Source organism: Terrapene carolina, unplaced genomic scaffold, assembly GCF_002925995.2.
Source record: "Terrapene carolina triunguis isolate 2854851 unplaced genomic scaffold, T_m_triunguis-2.0 Scaffold58, whole genome shotgun sequence".
Lineage (NCBI taxonomy): Eukaryota > Metazoa > Chordata > Testudines > Emydidae > Terrapene > Terrapene triunguis.
This window is the reverse complement of record NW_020664409.1, coordinates 93559149-93581147: the sequence shown is the minus strand read 5'-3', so window position 1 is coordinate 93581147 and position 21999 is coordinate 93559149. Positions and strand designations below refer to the sequence as shown.

At 45.3% G+C, this 21999-nt stretch overlaps 2 protein-coding genes across 2 annotated transcripts in view; both read left to right on the top strand.

Annotated features, from left to right (window-relative positions):
• ANXA13 (annexin A13) overlaps positions 1-4432 on the top strand; it is a 21789-nt gene extending 17357 nt beyond the window's left edge. The window contains exons 7-9 of the mRNA XM_026659920.2: positions 2099-2174; positions 2859-2971; positions 4135-4432. Coding sequence (XP_026515705.1) covers positions 2099-2174; positions 2859-2971; positions 4135-4254 — 309 coding nt within the window. The 3' untranslated portion in view covers positions 4255-4432. The remainder of the gene's footprint in view (positions 1-2098; positions 2175-2858; positions 2972-4134) is intronic.
• Positions 4433-9948: 5516 nt separating this feature from the next.
• KLHL38 (kelch like family member 38) lies at positions 9949-19606 on the top strand. Its single transcript, XM_024205461.2, has 3 exons — positions 9949-11367; positions 13551-13656; positions 18392-19606. The coding sequence occupies exons 1-3, from the start codon at positions 10018-10020 to the stop codon at positions 18676-18678; spliced, it is 1743 nt and encodes a 580-aa protein (XP_024061229.2). The 5' UTR covers positions 9949-10017; the 3' UTR covers positions 18679-19606.
• Positions 19607-21999: the final 2393 nt, after the last annotated feature.

Sequence of the window (21999 nt, the reverse complement as noted above, 5' to 3'; positions counted from 1 at the left end):
GCCGCGCCGCCCCCCTCCAGGTGCCACCCCAAGCACCAGCTTGGGTGCTTGGTGCCTGGAGCCGGCCCTGACCTTGAGGTTCTTCCTTTCTGCTCCTCTCCTCCACTGAAGCAGAGATCTGACGGGAGGGAATCTATATCTCTCATCCTGATCCTCCAGTCTCAATGAAAGGGAGGCTCAGATGGGAAGGCCTCTTGAACCTAGCTCTTGCTGGTCTCTCATGCAAGAAATGGACCTCTTTTCACAAGAGGCTTCCAAATTTGTTTGGAATTGAGCCCAGGGAGCCTGAAAAATAATTAGGAAGAGAATAAGGACAAAGTAGGAGAAGGTAAGATGGTATGTCCTGCTTGTGACTAAGTGGAAGCACTTTTCTCTCAAAATGTGTAAATTAGAGAGGGGCCCAAACCAAACCCCAAGATGCAAACACCCCTGAACTTTGGGAATGTTTGGAGCTAAACTTTGCAGCTTAGTCCCATCTGAAATATAAACAGCTCTCGCTGAAAACATAACAGCTCCGTCCCAGCTACTAAAATGAAGAGCCAAAAACCAAAACCCTGTTGAGTGTGTTGGATGCCTATGTAATGTTATAAATGAAATTCAGGTTTGTTTAGACAAAGTTCATCGCTATTTACAAGGCAGGGAGTTAAGATAAAATGCATTAGGTTGAGAATTAGTTTAACAGTGAGATGCAGTAGGCAGGGGAATCATCTCCCAAAGGAAGTGATAGAAACTCTGTCACTTGCAGTATTTAAAACTAGACTGGACAAAACACTCCAGAACATACTAGACAGAACGCTCTGGCTCGAGATGGACAAGATGACATTTCCCATTAGGGAGGACCATTTTATGATTCTCTGATTTTTTAGATCAATTCTTAAAACGAAATGTCACTGTGCTTTGATGCCTGAACATGATTACCTTAAGGCGAGAACTTGCATTTATTTCGCTTCCTAAACTTGTTCTGTGTTCAGCAGATAATTAGAACCATTGAATCTCTTGATAAGGGGGAAAATATAGTAAAGCATTGTTGGAAATATATTCACAACTTACTCCAAACCTTGGTTTGTGGCTAGAGAGAGGCCAAAGCCAGAACCATTTATCCACACACATTCACAGATAAACACCACCCACACTTGGCAGTTTCGATAAATGAGCCTCAAATCTGAAATCCCTGAATTTCTAAACCAAAAGCCAAACCGGGTTGTCCAAATCAAACCCACCTGCATCCTTTCCATCTGTATTTGAAGTCGCGATGGGCCCGAGACTAAAGCCATTTGTCCACACATGAATCCTCTCCATATTTTGATGGGTTTGATTTACGAGACTAGATTCAAACCAAGCCTGGTTTTGCAGAACTCAAACCCTAAACATTCCTAGTTTTACCCATCTCTCATTTAAGCAGATATTCCAGAGTGGGAGGATTCGGTCTTGCAAGGCGGAGTCGGGGGAAATCTCATTTTTACAAATAGAAGAATTTTTTTTATTCACAAAAATTAGAACAGATTTTAACTTCAAAATATTTTCTCCTTCCACTGCCCCACTGTCTCCTCCCTACAGTGTGGTACAAAACCCAGGCAAAGCTCAGACCCTTATAAACTACATTTACCCAAAGAAAACAAGTTATAACCTGCCAAAATCTACCTTGACTGTCTGGACCTATCCAAGACTTTGGTGGGCCAGAGGAGGTGCGAACAGTCTCTCTCAGTTGGAGGTCTCCCCAAGAAGAAGCCATGAGTTGATTCACTATAACACCCAGTGCAAATGCTTCAGTTAGCTTTAATGATGCACGTTACATATTCTGAGCCAGCTGATTTAAATCGGTATAGTTCTATCAATCTCAATGGAGCCATGAAGAGTTACACCGGCTGAGGATCTGGTCCTTTGAGACAGAGTGAGACCCTTGTCTGCTAGGGGATTAAAGTAGTTAAAAGCTTACTCCCTAAAGCCACAGAAAGGATCAATATGATCTAAATCAGTCTTTTGCCATGTTAAATGCCATCTGATCAGAAACAGGAATGGCTCACTGCTGTTCTGATACTAGAGGGATAGATTAGTGCACAAACAGCAGCTATAATTAATTTTTTCATTGTCTCTTTAGCTGAAGGGGAAAGACATTGAAGATGCCATTAAAAGTGAAACATCTGGAGATTTGGAGAAGGCCTTTCTCACTCTTGGTAAAAGAAAGAAAGTCTATAGCTTTTCTCTCTAGTTTTCATCCTCACTTGACTTTAGCCATTGGGGTTCTTATGTGTATAAACACAGTGATAATCTGCTTTATTAGAACTAGGTTGAGACATGGCAAGACCACTGGGGGACAGAACCAATTAACTTGTTGACTTGCCCTACGTGCCTGTGGGGAGTAAGAACCTCCATTAAGCCCCAGCATGGGCTATCTAGCTCTTAGGTCTCAGAGCATAGAAGTAAGCCAACGTCATCCCACTCAGGAGTAAGTTGCCAGGGAGCGGAATTCCAGACGGGCCAAAAGAACAAAAACCATGTCCCCATACAATTAGTTTTCATTCTGGAACATAAACATCAACATTTTCAACCCTTCTGTGCTTGCATTAACATGTTTAGTCAAGTTTGATATTCACAGTTATATAACATGCTCTCTCTGTAGGGGAATGCATTCACTTTTAGGCTTCAGTCTGTCACCTGTCATGATTGGGTTGACCCTTGCATCTCCACAGAGCCAGTTGCAGGACTAAGGCTCTACAACAATGCATGTCCAGTTGGGTACAGACATTGGGGATGTCTAGGTTTCCGTTAAGAGGGCTGCTGTTCTCCTCCTACTGAAGCTGCAGTGTGGAATATGAAATGTACAAGGCTTATGAGGTCCCTTCACGTTTCTTCTTTAGTGAGATGTGCCAGAGATTGCCAAGGCTACTTTGCCACCCGTCTGTATGAGGCAATGAAGGGCGCAGGGACAGAGGAGGAGACTTTGATTCGCATCCTCGTGACTCGGGCTGAGGTAAGATATGCTGGGATCTGAGAGGCCCCAAACCTTCTGGTGGATAAGTGTGAAATTTAGAAGGAATGAATTACAGTAGTAGGGCCAGATTCTGCGCTCAGTCAATCTGTTTTGCAATTTTAATTCAACAAAGCTCCATGGACTTCAGTGCTATTACTATTTTTACTCCCATGAAACTGAGAACAGACTCTAGCCTTGATACCGAATCTATTTATTTTTTTAAAAGAACGATGCATGAGACACATTAGTAATTGCACAATGGAGCTAAACACATCTAGATTAAAGTTGGCCACCATTATTCTACTGGGAGATGAGTCGTTTGGTCCCAAAGAGCTTTGTTAAAAAAAATCCTCATTAAATAACAAAGAAGCAGTTCCTAAAGTATGGTCAGTGGAGAGCTAGGGAGTCACATGGTGCAGGCTCTGTCTTTTTCCAGATGGGAAAAACAGGGCAGAGGAGAAGGAGAGAAGAAGATAAGAGCCAAAGCGGACTATGATTAAAGTCTTTTCACAAAGCACAAAACAGCTCAAGACATTTCAGCTCCATAAACACTGTCTTAACATCACTCTTGTATGTAAGCTGTTGTCACCACTGGGATGTTACGTGGTCATGGATAGAAAGGGAAGCGGTTCATGTGATGGTGAGGTGAAGTGATTATCCATATGATTGAAGTGGTGGAGCTGGAAATTAGTCTCCAAGACACTCTCCCTGTTAAGTTGTGGCCTGACTATGAAAACATTTGAGAACCTCTGTAATAAAGATATGACCCATATCATTGATGCCATCTTTTATAGAATAACATAACATCTAGTTCTCTGTACTTAGCAACCAGAAAGCTATGTATGACCCGAAAACTATTTATTTTTTTAATTCTATTCCTGGAAATTTCTCCCCCACTCCTTACCACCCGTGAGTGTCTTCCAGAGCAGACAGTAAATTGAGCCACTCTGTCAGGGCAGCAGTCAGGATATCAAGTTTGAGCTAAAAGTTCTCCAAGGTTTTGAACCTACTCCTTCCCCATCAAGGCCCTGGATCAAATCTGATTAAAATCAATGGGAATCTTCCCACTGACTGCAGTGGGCTTTTTGGATCAGGACCTAGAAGTGTGAGGTATTATGCAAAACAGATCCACGCTTCTAAAAATTCTTTCCATTTCCCATCAGATTGACCTTCAAACAATAAAGGAGAAGTTCCAGAAAATGTACAACAAGTCCTTAGCGGAGGCCATCAAATCAGACACCTCTGGGGACTTCAGAAAGCTGCTAGTGGCACTGCTACACTAAGACTGCTGTCACAAAGGGAGAGACATGAGAAGAAGCCACCTTCTTGACCAGCTTCCAAGTAGCATGCAAAAAATGTGGCACTAGCAATAAAAAAAAACAACAACCAAAAAAAACAGTTTATTTTCTTTACAGCGGGGGAACATGTTACCAGGTAACCCTTGTGTTACCTGGGTGTGAGGTTCAGGCCAAGCTTATCACACCAAATGTTCTCATGCAATAAAAATGTTTTAAAAAACTAAATCTAAACTGGCCTGTCTTCCCATTTGTAACAGAAAGAGGGATTTCTAGAATCTTGTCACCGTCTCCCCCAGGGTGTCTCTAGAGAATTTCAAAGACAATCCTCCTTCTTCCTCTGCTCCTATAACCCACATCCTAAGCACTCCATATCATGCCATCACACTTTCTGCCAAAATGGACTGAATAGTGCTCCCTTCTGAGCCCATCATCACAGCTTCTTAAATGCCAGAGAGCTGCCAATGAATGATGCGCATCAGCCGCTGCTCTCAATCCAAAGGGAAGGTGGGCGTGATTTCCCTGTCTGAGCCATGTCTCCCATCAGCATCGTCTGCTAAATTATCCCACAAAAGGGCCAGAGAACTGCAGTCCCTGGGCTGAGGGGAGGGCAGGGACTGTACCCTCTGCGCTACCCCCTGGAACCTAGCACAGCAGAGTGGGTGGGGAAGAGGTGGACCCCGGCCCTGCTCTGCCTTGTATTGCCCATGAAGTGGGACTGGCCTGCAAGGGGGAGTATACTGTACCACATAGAAATGAGCATGCTCCCCATGAGAGTTGAGAGGTTCCCCTACTGGAGCTGGACAGCTCTGCACCACCCCCGATGCAGGAGTATGCCCTAAACAAATGACTGAGCCTTAGATTAGACCCGATGCGGCAGGGAGAGTACAGGGGAGAGTCTGGGAATCCAAGGGATAAGAGTGGCTGATCAGGAAACAGGCTTAAGGGATTTTGTGCATCTTGGTCATGCCTTTTTATTATAATGTACTAACTTCTGAGGACAGTGGAACAAAATCTCGCTCTCTCGATATAAATATCATATTCCCAGCAATGGTGTCTGGGCAGCTAGTACAGTACTTAGGCAAGAGCAAGGTCCGTTGGGGATGACTAATTGAAAGGAGGGAGGTGTTTCCAAGGAGCAACGTGAGGCTGCATAGTGCGCAGGGCAGGGAGGATGTGCCAGTCACAGGAACATTTAGCAGCTCTAATACTCGGCCAATTTTTCCAATAGAATTTTTTTTTTTATTTGGAGGCAAATTCCTAATCTGAAATCAACCTCAGGCTTCTGTATCCAGCAACTCTCAGAATTGAGAAAGAAAGAGCACAGCAGAGCAGGAGACACGTATCTTAGGCTTGCAGTTGCCTTAGTTCTGTTGTAAGCAGAGCCCTTAGAAAGAAATTAATAATTACTTAGGTGTCCAGTGCTCCCAGAGATCTTTTATCATTCAGAGGTCACATTGCACATCCGATCCACTAAGATCCATGCAGGCAACACTATTTGGATGATACGGTTTTGTCAAGAGTATAGCAGGCTTCCAATATGAGCATGAAGGAGTTCCGGGGGAGGATGAAGCACCTATGCTAAAATGTTCAGACTTGGGTGCTTACAGTTACTCACAGGTTCCAGCAGGATCTGGGGATGCTCAGCACTTCTTAAATCAAGTTACTTATTTAGGTGCCTAAATATGAATTTTAAGTGCCTAATTTTAGGCAGCCAAATTTGCTTTGGCCTGAAGACTGTTTCAATTAAGACTAATAGGTCTTTCTTAGAAAACAAGAAAATGCATGATAGCTTCTCTCTTAGCCCCTCGCCTTCTGATTAGAGAGACTGGCCTGAACCAAAATCCAGGAGCCAAACTCCAGAGACAAACTTCTTGGGCCAAATTCTTCAGTTATACAAGTGCAAGGGCAGCAGTGAAGCCCAGGAAGTTACATCTGTGTGAATCCAGGTTAACAGAGCAAAATTTGGCCTCGGATCTCTATAATGGGTCAATACCCAGGCTTCAAACTCTCACATACTCAGGCGCTCAATATTCAGATCCAAACCTAAATGTTCCAGGTTTCAGAGGTGTTCAAATTTGGCCCATTACACAACCTGCAAACTCAGAACCAAACCAAGATCCAGATCTGAGGTTTGGATTCAGTCCCAACTCTACTTCTAACAAGTGAAAGCAGGCTCTGTGTTGTACATGAATACAAACCGTAGCTGTAGAGTTAGGCTGCTATAAAGAATCAGTTATATAGCAAATGAGTAACGCAGTAGTGAGATGGGATATACAAGAGGTGAGGGGATGGTGTTTCAGTGCTCAGCAGAATCGGATTATAAGGATAGCTGAACCAGCATAACAGGAGGAATGCAAGATTGCTAGCAACAAGAAGAGAGATTGGGTATAGCAAGACTTGGGTTTGAGGACAAGGGGCAGCAGGTTCAGAACAATTTGGCAAGAGACCAAAGAGATATTCTTCTGGAAAGGATAAAAGTGTTGTATTTGTCCATGTCACACCGACCTTTGCGACAGCCTTGGTATTGCACAGCCCTATCTGAAGCAAAATGAAGAGCTTTGTCCAACTCTCACATGTGACTGTCCTCCTGCTCCCATGTAGTCATGATGAGTTCCACTTGCCTGTGACATTCTTCCAGGGACTGTAAAATGGGGTAATAGCACTTTGCTATCTCACACGAGTGTTGTGACTAGATTGTGAGGTGCCAAGGCACTGCGGTACCGAAGGACATATAAGCACCAGAGATAGAAAACTGTGGGGGGTTTTTTTTTTTCTAAAATGCTTCATGAAAAATTATTTCTATATTTTCCTAACAGGAAACCCCAATCCAAGCAATTGCTGCTAGTTCAGTTACAGGCTCTGCTCTGTGTCCTTTCAAGCTGAAACAGCTATGACTACAATATAATTCAAGCAAACTCGCTGGCAACCATCCGGCTGAGGCACATAGCACTCTGAGGTGCACTGTTGGTGGGAGAATCATCTCTGAAACTGTAACCTCCCTTCATGGGAAGGGAAAAGGTAATCAAAGACAGGAATCTTCATTTCCCCAGAGTCATGGCCAGAATTAGCAGAAATCCTTTGTGAGGAACTAGCACTGTGCCCCAATCAAACAGAGCAATAGGTTATTTAAACTATACAGGCCAGATTCCGAGGTCAGAGAGATCTTGCATAAGTAAAGACCTCAAGATTTGATCCTATAAATGTTTTTCAAACATACACCAGTATCCAAAAGCGAAGGAACAGCAAAAATCCCACCCATCCCCACCCCATAAAACCTCAACATAAGTAAAGTCCACCCAGGGTTGAATGGCTGTGAGAGTTTCTTTAAGGGTTAAAAAACAAATCCTCAGCCATTGCCAGGAAACGGCCAGAAAAACTAAACAAGCAAACAAACCCTAAAGAGCTAGTGCTAGTGCTGAGACACACCAAGCCAAAGCAATCAGCAGAAAGAACCACCGGAGCAGAAATAACACAGACACACACAGCTGCTTTTTGGCTGATCTTCTCGGGTTTGGTGGCTTTCATTTGGGCAGTTAACGTTCCCTGGATGTGGAGCAGAACCTTTCATTTTGGTTTTTGAAGTGCACTGTAAATATTTAGGGCATGATCATGGCCAGCCCTGTAGGCGGCGATATGGGAGGCAGTAATGCACCTTCCCCCAGCCCACCTTGCATGGCCCACATTACCATGCTTATGCTCCCAGGAGTGCATGGGCTACTAATTATGGTGCTTAGAAGCAACTCACCTGAAAGTGGGCGGGGGGAGGGGAGGAGAGAGAGAAAGGAGTAGACAGGGCTTTTGTTCTACCTACTCCCCCCATCTACATTGGCCAAAGGATTTGCTGGTTGGCTGCATAAAATGGGATTATTTAAAAGGGGTGTCACAGACTATGCTCCTCTCTGTGTAACCAGGGAGCTTCAGGATGCTTCCCCAGCTCCGCACTGCCCCAGGACAGGGCTGTGCCTTGAGGGCACCATCTAGCCCTCAGTTACTTTAGCATGGTTTTATTCTTCGTGCGCCAATATATATTTATGACTGTACAGACGCCCCCCAACTTACGCAATCGTTCCGTTCTGGAAAGCCTTGCGCGACTCGAATTTTACGTAAGTCGGAAACGTATACTCATACGTTACGCAAAAATTTCCGCAACTCGAAAACCCTATTTCTGGCTTATGGAACTTTTTCCGTAAGTGCGAATTTGCATAAGTCGGATCTTGCGTAACCCGGGGAGTGTCTGTATCTGAAATTTTCACTCCATGCATCTGAAGAAGTGGGTTTTTTACCCGCAAAAGCTTATGCCCAAATAAATCTGTTAGTCTTTAAGGTGCCACCAGACTCCTCATTGTTTTTGTGGATACAGACTAAGACGGCTACCCCCTAATACTTAGAAAATGGGCAGTTTGCTACAATGGGAGCATTAGCGTGAAATACCAGTGCTACCAGCTTCTCCCCCACTCAGTCCCAAATCTCAGCAGATAGATTAGAAGGACTTCCCCCGATTCCTTAAAATGAAAATATTGTCCCCTCAGACACTCCTGATACCCGTTTTCCCCTCCCTCAAGATGAAAGTGCATGACAGTGCATACCTAGTGCTAGGCATTTAAGACTGTTTACAGGCTTCTAGAATTCCCAGACACTTCAGGACAGGGCCTTCTGGCTGTTTCCAAATGGACAGCCAGGACTTTTATAAGTGTACCTTGGTTTCAGAGTCTATTTGTTATATGTAAACACTTGCCAGAAAAACACCCCTTGGGCATGCTCAGTAATGTTCAGCTCCTTGCAAAAGGCAAGGGGAAAGTCACATGTGATAACAGTGAGAAGTCCATATGTGACTATTCTTAGCCCTGGAATGTATACAACGCCTCATTGCCTGGTGGTTCTTTCACAAAGCTCCAGAAAGCAGCGAAAGTGCCTTCAGAATAAACAAATCCAGAAATGACCCTCTATGAATCACTTACCAACAGAAAGAAACAACTTGAGGGTATATAGTTTTTGCTCATGTACTAGCTATGGAAAATCTCAGCAGAGACTAAAGGACACCAAGTGAGTGAATGCAGTGAAGGACAACATAAGGTAAACATTTCTACCATGTGATTTCACTGCAGATTGAACAGTCAGATTGTCACGAAGATAGATAGCCATCTTATTGTTCTGCCTGGTACATTGTTTAGTCGTGTGTCTGATTAATATAAAAAACAACAACAACTAAGCAGAGTTAATAAATAACCATTTTAATGCAGATTCCCAGTCTCTAGAGTTTAGTTTGTCCTGTTGCAGAGTTTAGCTCTGCCAGATTTACATTCTTCAGTAATGACTAACTCTAAAGGAAAGAGACATAAGTTACTAAATTGCGAATACTTTAAAAATAGCAAAGAAAAGGCTGAGCACATTTATTAGACATGTTTAAAATGAACATACAATTTGCTTAGGGCTTTTCCCTTTAGCCACAAGTCAGCAAGATAATTTTAGTGTTTATGCTGTGTGTCAGGCTCATAGAAGATGCCGACCTCACATCCGATACCTTTAAAAAACAAACAAACAGATGCTGAATGACCTCGTGGCTTGTATACTCCCTTCCCACTGCACTTAACCAGTGTTCTTATTTCTGTGCGCAAACAGAGAGAGAATATTTAGAGTAACCATCAAAGTTCTGATCCCTGGCCCCTTTGGAGCTGGGCATTTAAATAAAAGCTGCTAAGAATTTGTCTTCCCTGCCAAGCCCAATATTCTTCTCTCTCACATTTCGCTATGGAGGAAGAATCTGCAAAGGACCTTCTCTTCAAAGACCAGGACTTCTCCTCCGAACTACTGAGGCAGCTCAACGTTTTAAGGCAAAACGGGATGTTGACTGATGTTATTCTCTGCACTAGCGAGTTTGAAATCCCTTGCCACAGGAATGTGCTGGCTGCAAGCAGTCCTTACTTCAAGGCAATGTTCTGTAACAACTTTAAAGAGAGTTGCCAGGCAAAAGTTGACTTGAAAGGCATTGACTCCAATATTTTGTATCAGATTGTCCTTTATGTTTACACAGGAGAGATTCTTATAACAGCCGAGAACGTCTTGTACCTAATGGAGGCCACTTCCATGTTACAGTACATTAAATTGTTCCAGGCCTGCTCTTTGTACCTCCAGGACCAGCTGACTCCTGAGAATTGCCTGAGCATGATAAGGCTCTCTGAAATCTTGAACTGCCAGAATCTCAATAAGAAAGCCAAGGAGATGGCTCTGAAATATTTTCCTGAAGTAGCCTCTTCTGAAGACCTGAAGGAGCTTTGTGCATTGGAGTTGATCAATTACCTTGGGGACGATGAGCTCTGTGGTGAGGAAGAACAAGTGTTTGAGACACTCATGGTCTGGATCCGGCACGATCTCCAGGCGCGACAGGGCTATATCCAAGATTTGTTCAAGAAGGTCCGGCTTCAATACGTCCACCCAACCTTCCTTTTCCACTTCATTGCCAATGACTCCCTCATTCAGTCTTCACCCGCTTGTAGAAGCATCCTGGAATCAGCTAGGAGACAGATGTTTTCATTATACAGCACCAGCGCTCCTGACATCAAACCCATGTGGCACGTTCCCCGCAGATATTCGTACCAAGAGTTCCTCATAATCATTGGTGGCAGAAAGGACAACCAGACGACAACCAGGGACGTCCTCCTATATGATGAGAAGACCAACCAGTGGCTGAGCCTCGCCAAGCATCCTGTGCGCCTTTACAAAGCCTCTGCAGTGAGCTTGCATAGCAATATCTATGTGCTAGGAGGGATGCCCGTTAGCTGTGAGAAAAGTCCAGTCAGTGATAATGTTTATATTTTCTCCCTCAAGCTAAATCAGTGGAGGTTAGTTGAACCCATGCTGGTTCCACGCTATTCTCACAGGAGCATAGCCTATAAGAACTACATTTTCTCAATTGGAGGAATTGGAGAGAACCAGGAAATTCTGAATTCCATGGAGAGGTACGACAGCATTTATAACATCTGGGAGAACATGGCAAACATGCCCATTGCTGTCCTTCACCCTGCCGTTGCAGCTAAAGACCAAAGAATTTATCTCTTTGGAGGGGAAGACATTATGCAAAACCCTGTCCGTCTAATACAGGTAAATTGTCACTCCTGCTCATCTTATGTGCATTTCCTCCAGGGTATTCAGTACTGACACCCAAGCCCAGCTGGTGAAATCAAAGCCCAATATAGAACTGAATTTGCAATGAGTCTTATGCAGTAGAAGGCAAGATACACATGCTAAGTTGGAAATGCTCATTCAGGGAAGTCCAGTATGTAGGAAATGATGTTTAAATACTTTTATATTTCCACAAGAAGCCTTTATTATTGTTAAGTCCCAAACCCTGAGGCCCTTCTGAGGTTTTACTCAGTCCTTTCTCAGGCAGTTTCCCATTGGTTTCAATGAGAGTTTGCCTGATTGAGTAAAACTGAGTAAAGATCTCAGGGTCAGCTCTATGTGATTTTAGTGCTTGTGAAAGGTGTCATTTTGACAGTCTTGCAAACTGATGCCTACTCAGGCCCTGACTCCATGAACTTAACCACATGGCTAACTTTATATGGGAGTATTTCCATTGAAGTCAGTGCTCACTATTAGGCGGGTGCTTAAGTTCCTGGCTGAATCTGGGTCTCAGTCTTTTGTCTCTCCTCAGACAGTATCAGCAAAGACACCAGTTGTGATGGCGGTTACTGTGATATCGATTCCTATTCACTAGGACCAGGACTGGAACTGCCATTTCATCTCACACAAGCCAATGGTTCCCAATGGCCCATGCACTCCCTACTGAGGGGTTGTAGGGTTCTAGTTGGTCACTTGACACTGGCTCTCCACCTCCCTGCCAGATGTAAAACTGTTTTAAAAGGAGGCAAAAATACATTAAATACTTTCATATTTAATGTGTTAGTCATGTGTTAATATTGCTTTTCCTGGCAAGGGTAACCGACTGGTCAGTGTGTTTCTTGTGTCCCCCGATGTGCCCAGTCCACAGAGGATATGAGTCTGTTACAGCTCTCAGAGCGAGCCTAGCTGTTTAGCTCAAGCTGAAAAGACTTATGCTTTTAATTCTGCAGGTCCCTGGTTCAACCCATAGTGTCAACGAAGGTGGTAGAGGTTGCCTCGTGAGGGCTTGTCCAAGATTTAAACCATCATGGACCTCAGATGCTCAGAGGATGAGATTCCTCTACTCAGAGGAAGCATGTATCCCATGCTATGTGTCCCTCTCAGATCCTCTGTGGGTCAAGCACAGAGTCTGTTACAGCTCTAAGCTACAGATCCTGTTTTTTTAACTATGGAAGTCCCTGGTTCAATCGCTGTTGACCAAGATGGCAGCATCACATAATCAACTCTGTACTTCCCACAGCTACGTAATTCAGTTGTCAGTCGAAGTTAGGTGCAGAGGTGCAGGTGGGGCGATGTCCCCGAGACAATCACTTAGTAGATGTGGTTGACACATTTGACCCTCCAAACTAACAACAAGAGCCACATTTGAACTGTTAACACAGAGATGAATTAGTCATGTTGGATGAAGGTTCACTTACTGAGCAGATGGGTCTAACAAATATTTATTAAGGCAAAACTCAGTGAATAGTGATCAATTACTCACAAGTGGGAAACTTATCAGAATGATCTCATCACAGTTGCCTCCAACACTGGACAATACAACTTCAACCTCCCTTTGTTAAACAAATTTATTTATAACTTTGTTATATTTTCTTATACATATGTATTAGTTTCTCATTTTCATGTTAACTCTCCTCCCCTATCAGTACAGATTCAAACTGTTAGTTCAAACCAGTTTGTTCTAGTTTTTTAGTTACGTTAGTTTTTTCTTGTTTTTGCCAGCATGAATGCTCTGTGCTTTCTTATACATACACAGTTCTACTTATGCTTATGCTGTTACGTGTTATCAGAACAGACTCTTAAAATCCACAGCAGGCTTCTGTCAGGCCTAAACGTGCCTCGCTCCCAACAGGTCAAGGTTTCCATTATCAATTCTCTGTGCTAACCTGGCCCACACCAATCAGCAACATGAATACAATGGCTGGGTCAATAGGATGACTGTCATCAGAACTATGTAAAATTAGGACTCTTTTTTTTCCAGAGGGGACAGATTAGCAAATAATTTGTGGGGAAATTTTCTCCATTTTTCAACAACCCAATGCAATAGATGTTTGTTGGTTCATTAACATGCACAAAAACTAAGTAAGTAGCCATTTCTGTAGGTGTGATTGCCTGCTGAAATGCTGCGTACTTTACAGTGTGTATCTTTATGTACTTTTCAGGTTTACCACATATCCAGGAACATGTGGTTTAGAATGGAGACCAGAATGGTGAAGAATGTTTGTGCACCAGCAGTGGTGATTGGAGACCGGATTATCATTGTTGGAGGTAAGCAGTCTAGGTCATGCATGTCAGCTGCATAAGACTAACTCCCATGGAATTTGACATACTTACTTATCAACGGTTTCTTTACATCTTTAATACATTCTGAGGCAACCAACTTGCTGAGGCAATTTCTTTTATGTGAAGGGATAGTAAAATGAGGCAATGTTGTCACGTACCTTTGCAGCCCACACGGGATGAAAGGGGACAAACAGTACCCCCTACTTCCCATGTGCAGGCTACTACACCATTGGTCACAGCAGGCTTGCCGGCTGCTACCATCTCCCCTCCCAGATGGGAGGTCAGCAGGCAGAGAGAGGTAGCTAATGGCCAGAGCCTGAACTCTAACCTCCCCCCACCCAAAAGAGAAAGCCAGCCTGTGGGGGAAGTAATCTACATCTGGTAAAGGGCTAATGCAGATTAATTCTCTTCTAGAGTAAGGAGGGAACCAGCACAGGAACTGGATATGAGAGCATCACAGTTCCTTCCCAGTTTTGGTCCTGAGGTGATGCAGCTGTGTGCTACTTCTCAGGGGGAAGTGACACTTCAGCTCCATGGTGTTTTACAGAAACAAAAACTGATTTTGCCACACTTGCTCTTGTTGAGTAGCAGCACTGCACTACACTCCATGGGTTTCAGTGGGACTGCTTGTGGAGCAGCGTGCTATTCATGTGTACAGTAAGGGCTTGTCTACACGGGAACAGCCAAGAAAATCCGATTTAACTAAATGTGTGAATTTAAAGTGGTTTAGTTAAACTGCATTAAAACCCTGCATGAACACCCTCATTCAGAATTAAAGTGGCCTTGATTCAGTTTAGCTTAATTCACTGTAAACTAAACCAAATTAAGGCCAGTTTAATTCTGAATGAGGGTATTCACCAGGGTTTTAATGCATATTAATTAATTCACTTTAAATTCACACATTTAGTTAATTCAGATTAACATTCCAGGATCTCCCCTGTAGGCAAGCTCTATGACTATTTTACCAGTCGAGGAATACCAGTATACTAGTGCTCCTACTATGGCACAGCTATACTAGCAAAGTTGCACTCTGTACCAATAGAGTAAAACCAGCCACCATGAGCGAAATAAGGTATAGCTGTACAAATGCAGTTTTGCCAGTATAACTGCATCTATTCTAAGAGCTTCTGCCAGCTCAGCTACACCAGTCACAAATCACACCCCTCACCCACACAGAGAAGATTAAGGGGTGACTTTATCACAGTTTATAAGTACCTACCCGGGGAACAAATATTTGATGATGGGCTCTTCAGTTTGGCAGAGAAACATAGAACACAATCCAACGAATGGAAGTTGAAGCTCGACCGGTTCAGACGGGGAATAAGGTACACAGCGAGAGTAATTAACCATTGGAACAATATACCAATGATGGATTCTCCATCACTGACCATTTTAAAATCAAGATTGGATGCTTTTCTAAAAGGTCTGCTCTAGGAATTATGTTGGGGACAGTCTATGGCCTGTGTTATATAGCTCAGACTAGATGAACACACTTGGTCCTTTCTGACCTTGGAATCTATGAATAGCTATGCCAGCAGAAGTTTGTAGGGTAAGCATGGCCTAACTGACTTACCCAAGATCAAACAGGAAGTTTGGCATGGAGCAGGAATTTGAACCAAGGACTTCCAAGTCCCATATTGGCACCCTAACCACTAGACCAGCCTTCCCTTCCTTGAAGCTATTGGACTATTCACAGAGAAAGCTACTACTCAAAGGAGGGGGAAGACTCCTGAGCCTGAGTAAACCCTTCAGGATTAGGTCCCAAGGATAGCAGGGGAAGCAAAGTATTCTGATATCAGACCACAGCAAAGAAGTAGGTAAAAAGGATTTTCAACTCTTACCTTCAAATGTATTTATCTGATGCGCTTGTGTGGACCCAAGTATTCTGCTGATGAGCTGAAGGCCTAAACTGTGTTTAAAAATTATTTATTTAACAAAAAACACAAAAATCCAAGTTAACGTTAAACATATTCCATTCTCCTTTAAAGCAGAGAGATTTATGGCAGATAAGTTGTCATTTACCAGCAATTACGCCAAATGATTGGCCAAATTTTTCTGGTTTAGCAACAGCTGAAATTACAAAACATAATACTGTTTTTTTAAAAACAGCATTCACCACATTTCAAGGTTTCCTTGCAAAACAACTCAGAATGAAAGAAGGGAGAACATGCTGGCTGAACAACAAGAGTCTTGGGGCTTGTCTACATGGCATGTTAGTCCTCACTAGAGCAGGGCCGGCTCCAGGCACCAGGCAACCAAGCTGGTGCTTGGGGCAGCACCTGGAGGGGGGCGGAGCGGCGCTCCGGCCGCCGGGGAGAGCGGGGCCACAGCCGGGCTCGCCGCCCTGCCCCCGGCGCTCTGGCCGCCGGGGGGAGAGCTGAGCCCCAGCCAGGGCTCGCCGCCCTGCCCCCGGCGCTCTGGCTGCCGGGCGGGGGAGAGCCGAGCCCCCGCAGGGGCTCGCTGCCCTGCCCCCGGCGCTCTGGCCGCCGGGGGGAGAGCCGAGCCCCCGCCGGGGCTCGCCGCCCTCCTCCCAGGGCTCTGGCCGCCCTCCCCTCGCCGCCCTCCCCCCGGGGCTCCGGCCGCCCCCCCCCCCGGGGGGGGGGGGGGGCGGCAGGAGGCTTTTTTGCCTGGGGCGGCAAAAAAGCCAGAGCCGGCCCTGCACTAGAGGGATATAAATTTTTGTGCGCACGAGCGTGTTGTGTGGTAATTGGCCTGTGTGGAACCTGCTGGCATGCACTAAAAATCCCCTGCTGCATGTTACTACAGTGCTGTTTGAAACAGTATTTCATTAACATGCACTAGAGAACTTTTCATATGTGCCAGCAAGGGCCACACAGCCCTAGTAGTGTGCAACATGCTAGGGCACACTAGAATTTACATCTCTCTAGCATAGACTAGTGCACCTCATGGACAAGCCCCGTTTTTAGTTAGAAACCTACATTTTTCCCTTGCCCACCACTTTTAAGTTCTTTTTGCAGTATCTACTAGTGGGCCCTGGATCAGGCTTTGAGACAGAATTAGGGTTAGGCTTCAGGTTCTGATCCGATAGGGCCAAAAGCTCATGAGACCAGCTCCAAATATCTGGAAACTTGTGAGATGAGCTGCTCTCACAAAATCTGGCCACATTGAGCTGGAACTGGAAAACAGATTTCTTTCAGTGCTGGATCCGACCCCAAACCGAAGCTGCTAGAAGTGCAGTCAGATCCAGGGATCCGAGTTGGAATACAATCCCCACACCGCCCCCAAAATTCCAAAGTGCTCATACCTGAGCCGCTGGTTTGGGGCTCTCTCTAAATTTTGTGTAACACTAAAGGCAATTAGACAAAGCTGTCAGATAAAGATTTTAGGACTTTTCATCACTTCAGAAGAGAAACAATAAAGAGAGATTCCATGTGAACATGCACCTTTGGGGCCAAATTCTACCCCTTAAGACACTGACATAGATGGCTTGCATTGATTGAGCTGAAGTTCTGACTTAAATTAAGGGGATCCCTTTCACATATGAAACAGAGAACAGAACTAGGCCCTTAAAGGGAATTCTCAATACCTGACTCAATGGCCAGTCCTTGAATGCTCCCAGCCATGAGGAAGCCTGAGATGATGATGCTCAAATGCCAATAGAGGACTGTAAATAGAGGTCACAATGGGTAAGCCAGAGGAGAAAACTGGGAAGAGGAATAAAACTCACTGCTCTTTCATGTGATGCTGCTCATGCAGTATTTAGCTTCTTTTATAATTCAGGCCAAGGATTTTTTTCTTTCCAAAGCCAGCTGCCATGTTAGTGATAAACTAACTACTGTCCATGGGAAGAAAAGAAGAAAAAAAAATGACACCCTCTCTGTTTGAAAGGGACTGGGAAGCTGTAGGCCCCCTCAGAACTAACCTACCCACATTCTGGAAACCATACTGACAAGGAGTTCCAGAGACATTGGCCAGCAGGGGGATCCCCCAACAGTACTGCTCTATCGCCAGGAAGGTGGACATGGGGCGGGAGGGGGAGCATCTCTGACAGAACAGATGCCTGGGCTCCAGCAGATCCCCTGAGATCCATACAGGCTAAAGGGACCTACAGATTTAGGGAGCTGGCCAGCTTGTTCTGGTGCCTCTTCTGGGGAGGCAAACCTCTCCCCCTCCTCACTCGAGGGAATGATCTGGTGGGAAGTCCACAAGTGAAAAGTTATGGTGTTTCCACTCCTGTATGAATGAATAATTAATACAGGGCACAGAATGGCTCTCAGAACAGGGATACATGGCCTTATTTTGCCATTGATGCCAATGGGAGTTGTCTGTGTATTTCTGAGACCAGCACTGGGGCCAAAGTTCATATATTCAGCTAGCAGAAATACACTGGGGTTTGCAAAACAGAGTCAGAAAACTGGAAGCACAAACTGTGCTTGACAGAGCTACAGTCTGATCTGGTACAGCTAATCCTACATTCTATCTGCATATATCAGGGGTTTTATAGCATTTCCAAGTGCTCAGATACTACGGTGAAAGGACAACTTGGATAGCTAGACATACATCACGACTGTGATATATTAGCACTTCCCAGGTAAATTAGATGTGCCTAGTGAGGCCCATAGTCCTGCAAAATTAACAAATCATATAATTACAAGACTGAAAAGGGTCTGGATATTAGCAGAAAATATGTTGTTATCCCTTCTGTTGGATTTAGACTTTAACTACCATTCACCTCTTCCATTCCCTGATTTGTGTGTAGGGTACACCCGGAGAATAATCGCCTACGATACTAAGGCCAACAAGTTTGTTAAGTGTGCAGACATGAAGGACAGACGGATGCATCACGGAGCTGCTGTGATCAAAAACAAGCTATATGTTACCGGAGGGCGCTGTCTGACTGCAGACAATACAATCCAAGACTCTGATTCATTGGACTGCTATGATCCTGAGACTGACACATGGACTTCAAAGGGGAAACTCCCACACAAACTCTTTGACCATGGATGCCTTGCTCTTCAGTGTGTCCCCTATTCCAACCTCCTGTAAAGGAATCTTGTGTTACTCTGGCCCAAAGGGCCCAAATTGCTGGGTACGGTGCATATGGAAAGTACTAGCAACTGTCCCAATCATCTGCCAGTGAAGCAAGCAAAGGAGGCAGTCATCTCCAGGGTGCTGTGTGCAAAAGGCCATGAATTCTCAGATCTATATGTACATACTGCAGCAAAATAGGATGTAATTTGCTGTAAAATACTGGAGTACATACTGTATTGCCAACAGCCCCACCCTGAGGTCCCTACTCAGATTTTATTCAAGCAATTGGAGTAAAAACTGGGCAAGAGCCTCAGGATTTCGCAGAGTATAACGTGTTTTGGAAGATTGATAGAAATGCTGAAGTCTCAGGGGAAACATGTCACAACAAAGTTGCTAACGTATTTATAACACTGCCCTCTACTTGACAGAAACAGGACTCCTCAAGTGTGTGTCGTAGCCCGGATACTAACAGAATTTCTCCTTTAGTTCTGGTGGCAGGGGCTTTAGGAATAGGAGGATCTGAGTTCTATTCCCCCCCCCCCCCCATGAAGTTCTGAGTAGCCATGTGATGCTAAATATCCATGGATTTGCTACAATACTCATCTAGTAACAGGGAAAACCTTTCTGCCATCAGTTAATGCTAAAACAAGGGCTTTGAAAAATGAACAGGTTATATAGGAAGGTAGGGAAGAAATGACTACATTTAATGTTCCACATCACAAATTAGAGAGGAACAAAACCCCAATCCTTGACTCTGAACCCTTTCAAGTGTTGGTGAGATGGAGATTTGAATCCCTAGAGCTGACCACTGTCCTGGTGACTGGAGGCAAGTGGGTCAAGATCTCTTTAAGAATGTTCTCTTCTATCTTCTCCCTTAAGGAACAAGAGAAGGGTTGCCAACCCTCCAGGATTGGCCTGGAGTCTCCCAGAATTGGCATTGATCTCCTGGTGACTATTGACAGCAATCCAGGAGATTTTAATAGTATATTTTAAGAAAATCACATTATGTCATGTTGGGGGAAAATTATCTCCCGGAATAGCTTCAGTCAGAGTTGGCAACCCTAGAAGAGAAGAAGGAAATGAAGAGAGGGGCACAAGAAGCCCAAAAGTTGTCTACTTGTTTCTTCTTTTTGGAGAGGAGAAGAGAAAGCTTCCAGTCCTCTCTCTACGTCAGGGATTACAATGAAGTCAGACATAGAGGTTGGCTAGGAAGCTGCTAAACCACAGGAACTCCTGTACAGCTGGAAAAACGGGGGTAACAGATGCAGGACAGTGGATCCAGAAGAGAAGATATATTTGCAGGGAGCTACTCTCTTCCCCTTGCAAACACAGCCAGCCAGCTAGCCGGCCGGGGAGGGATAGCTCAGTGGTTTGAGCATTGGCCTGCTAAACCCAGGGTTGTGAGTTCAATCCTTGAGGGAGCCACTTAGGGATCTGGGGCAAAATCAGTATTTGTGCCTGCCTAGTGAAGGCAGGGGGCTGGACTCAATGACCTTTCAAGGTCCCTTCCAGTTCTAGGAGATAGGATATCTGATAGTGAAGATGTCCTGGACTCTCAGCACAGACTGTTGAGACAGTGATGGGTTTTCATGGCAGTTGGTGATCAGCATCTAGGGAAAGGATGTCTGATACGCAATACTGTGCTCATTGTAACAAGGCCTTTACAGGAGTGCAGACAAGTATGAGGAACTGATGGGCTAATGGAAAGTAGTTGAATCAGAGGGGGAAATTACATTTCAAGTGGCTAGTTTTAATGCTGCAACAGAAAATTGTTCCCTATAAAGCAAATGGTGATGTGATTTTGCTACTTGTGGTTTTTGCCAGCTCTTTCCTTCTGGGAATCTGAGTAAACCTACAAAAGAGGAAATGGGGATGAACACAGGTTCCACCTAGGGTGACCAGATAGCAAAGGTCAAAAATCGGGACAGGAGGTGGGGGGTAATTGGCACCTATATAAGACAAAGCCCCAAATATCAGGAATGTCCCTATAAAATCAGGGCATCTGGTCAACCTAATTCCACCCTTCAGCTCCTAAACTTTCCACCAAGGGCCTGCCAAGTCCGCATTTTCCCCATGGAATTGGGCTACTTGTGAATGCCAGTTGCGGTATTTTTTTTGAGCAGTCAGGGGTTGTGGAACTTCCCAAAATACCGCAACCCACAACTGCTCAAAAAATACCACAACTGGCATTCACAACACAAGTAGCCCATGTACCCCCCTGCAAATGCCACATGCGGGGCGGAGGCAGACCCGGTCCTCCGTTCACGTTCTGGACGCTGAGCTCTCTCCACACCCCAATTGGTCCCTCCTCTTCATCTGTAGCTGGTGGATCCCACCTGCCCTGGCCTGGCCTGCCAGGTAAGCAGAGCTGCCAAGCGCCTCTCAGCCAGGCCGCCTGCCCCACTGCAGGGCCTCAGAGCCTGGCCAGGAGGGGTGACAAGGCCAGGCCCTGGCTCCCTGCCCTGGGAAAGGAGAGAGGCCCATAGGGAGGCTGACTGACAGGCTGGCGCTGCATCCTGGGTCTGTGCCACTCACCCTGCCACCATGACATAGAGTGCAACACTGTCCCCAAACTTGAGTGTGAGGTACCACAGGTACCTTTTCCAGCATCCCCTATATACCCCTACCAGTACACACACACACAAACACCTATCCCACATCCCCCCAAATACCCACTGCAGTACCCCCCATATACCACTCCCAGTACAGACACACCCATCCAGCATCCCCAACTATCCCTCTCAGTACACCCTCCAGCATCTCCAAATACCCCCTCCAGCACCCCCCATATACCCCTCCCAGTACACACACCCCCATCCCCCACACACCCCAAATACTCCCTCCCAGTACATACACACACCGCCCCAGCACACACACCCCGAATACTCCCTCCCAGTACACCCTCCAGCACCTCCAAATACCCCCTGCAGTACCCCCATATACCCCCCCAGTACAGACACACCCATCCAGCATCTCCCCAACTATCCCACCTAGTAAACCCTCCAGCACCTCCAAATACCCCCTCCAGCACCCCCCCCAATACTCCCTCACGGTATACACACACCCCCTCCAGCACCCCCCAGTATTTCCTCCCACTACCCATGCACCCCTCCAGCACCTCCAAATACCCACTCCAGTACTCCCCAAATGCCCCACCAGTACACACATGCCCCTCTAGCACCACCCCAAATACTCCCTCCCAGTACACACACACCCCTCCAGCAACTCCAAATGCCCCTCCGAGTACACACATACACACACACCCCTACAGCATCCCTCCCAACACCCCCTCCAGCACTCCCCAAATACCCCCTCCCATGACATACACACCCTTCC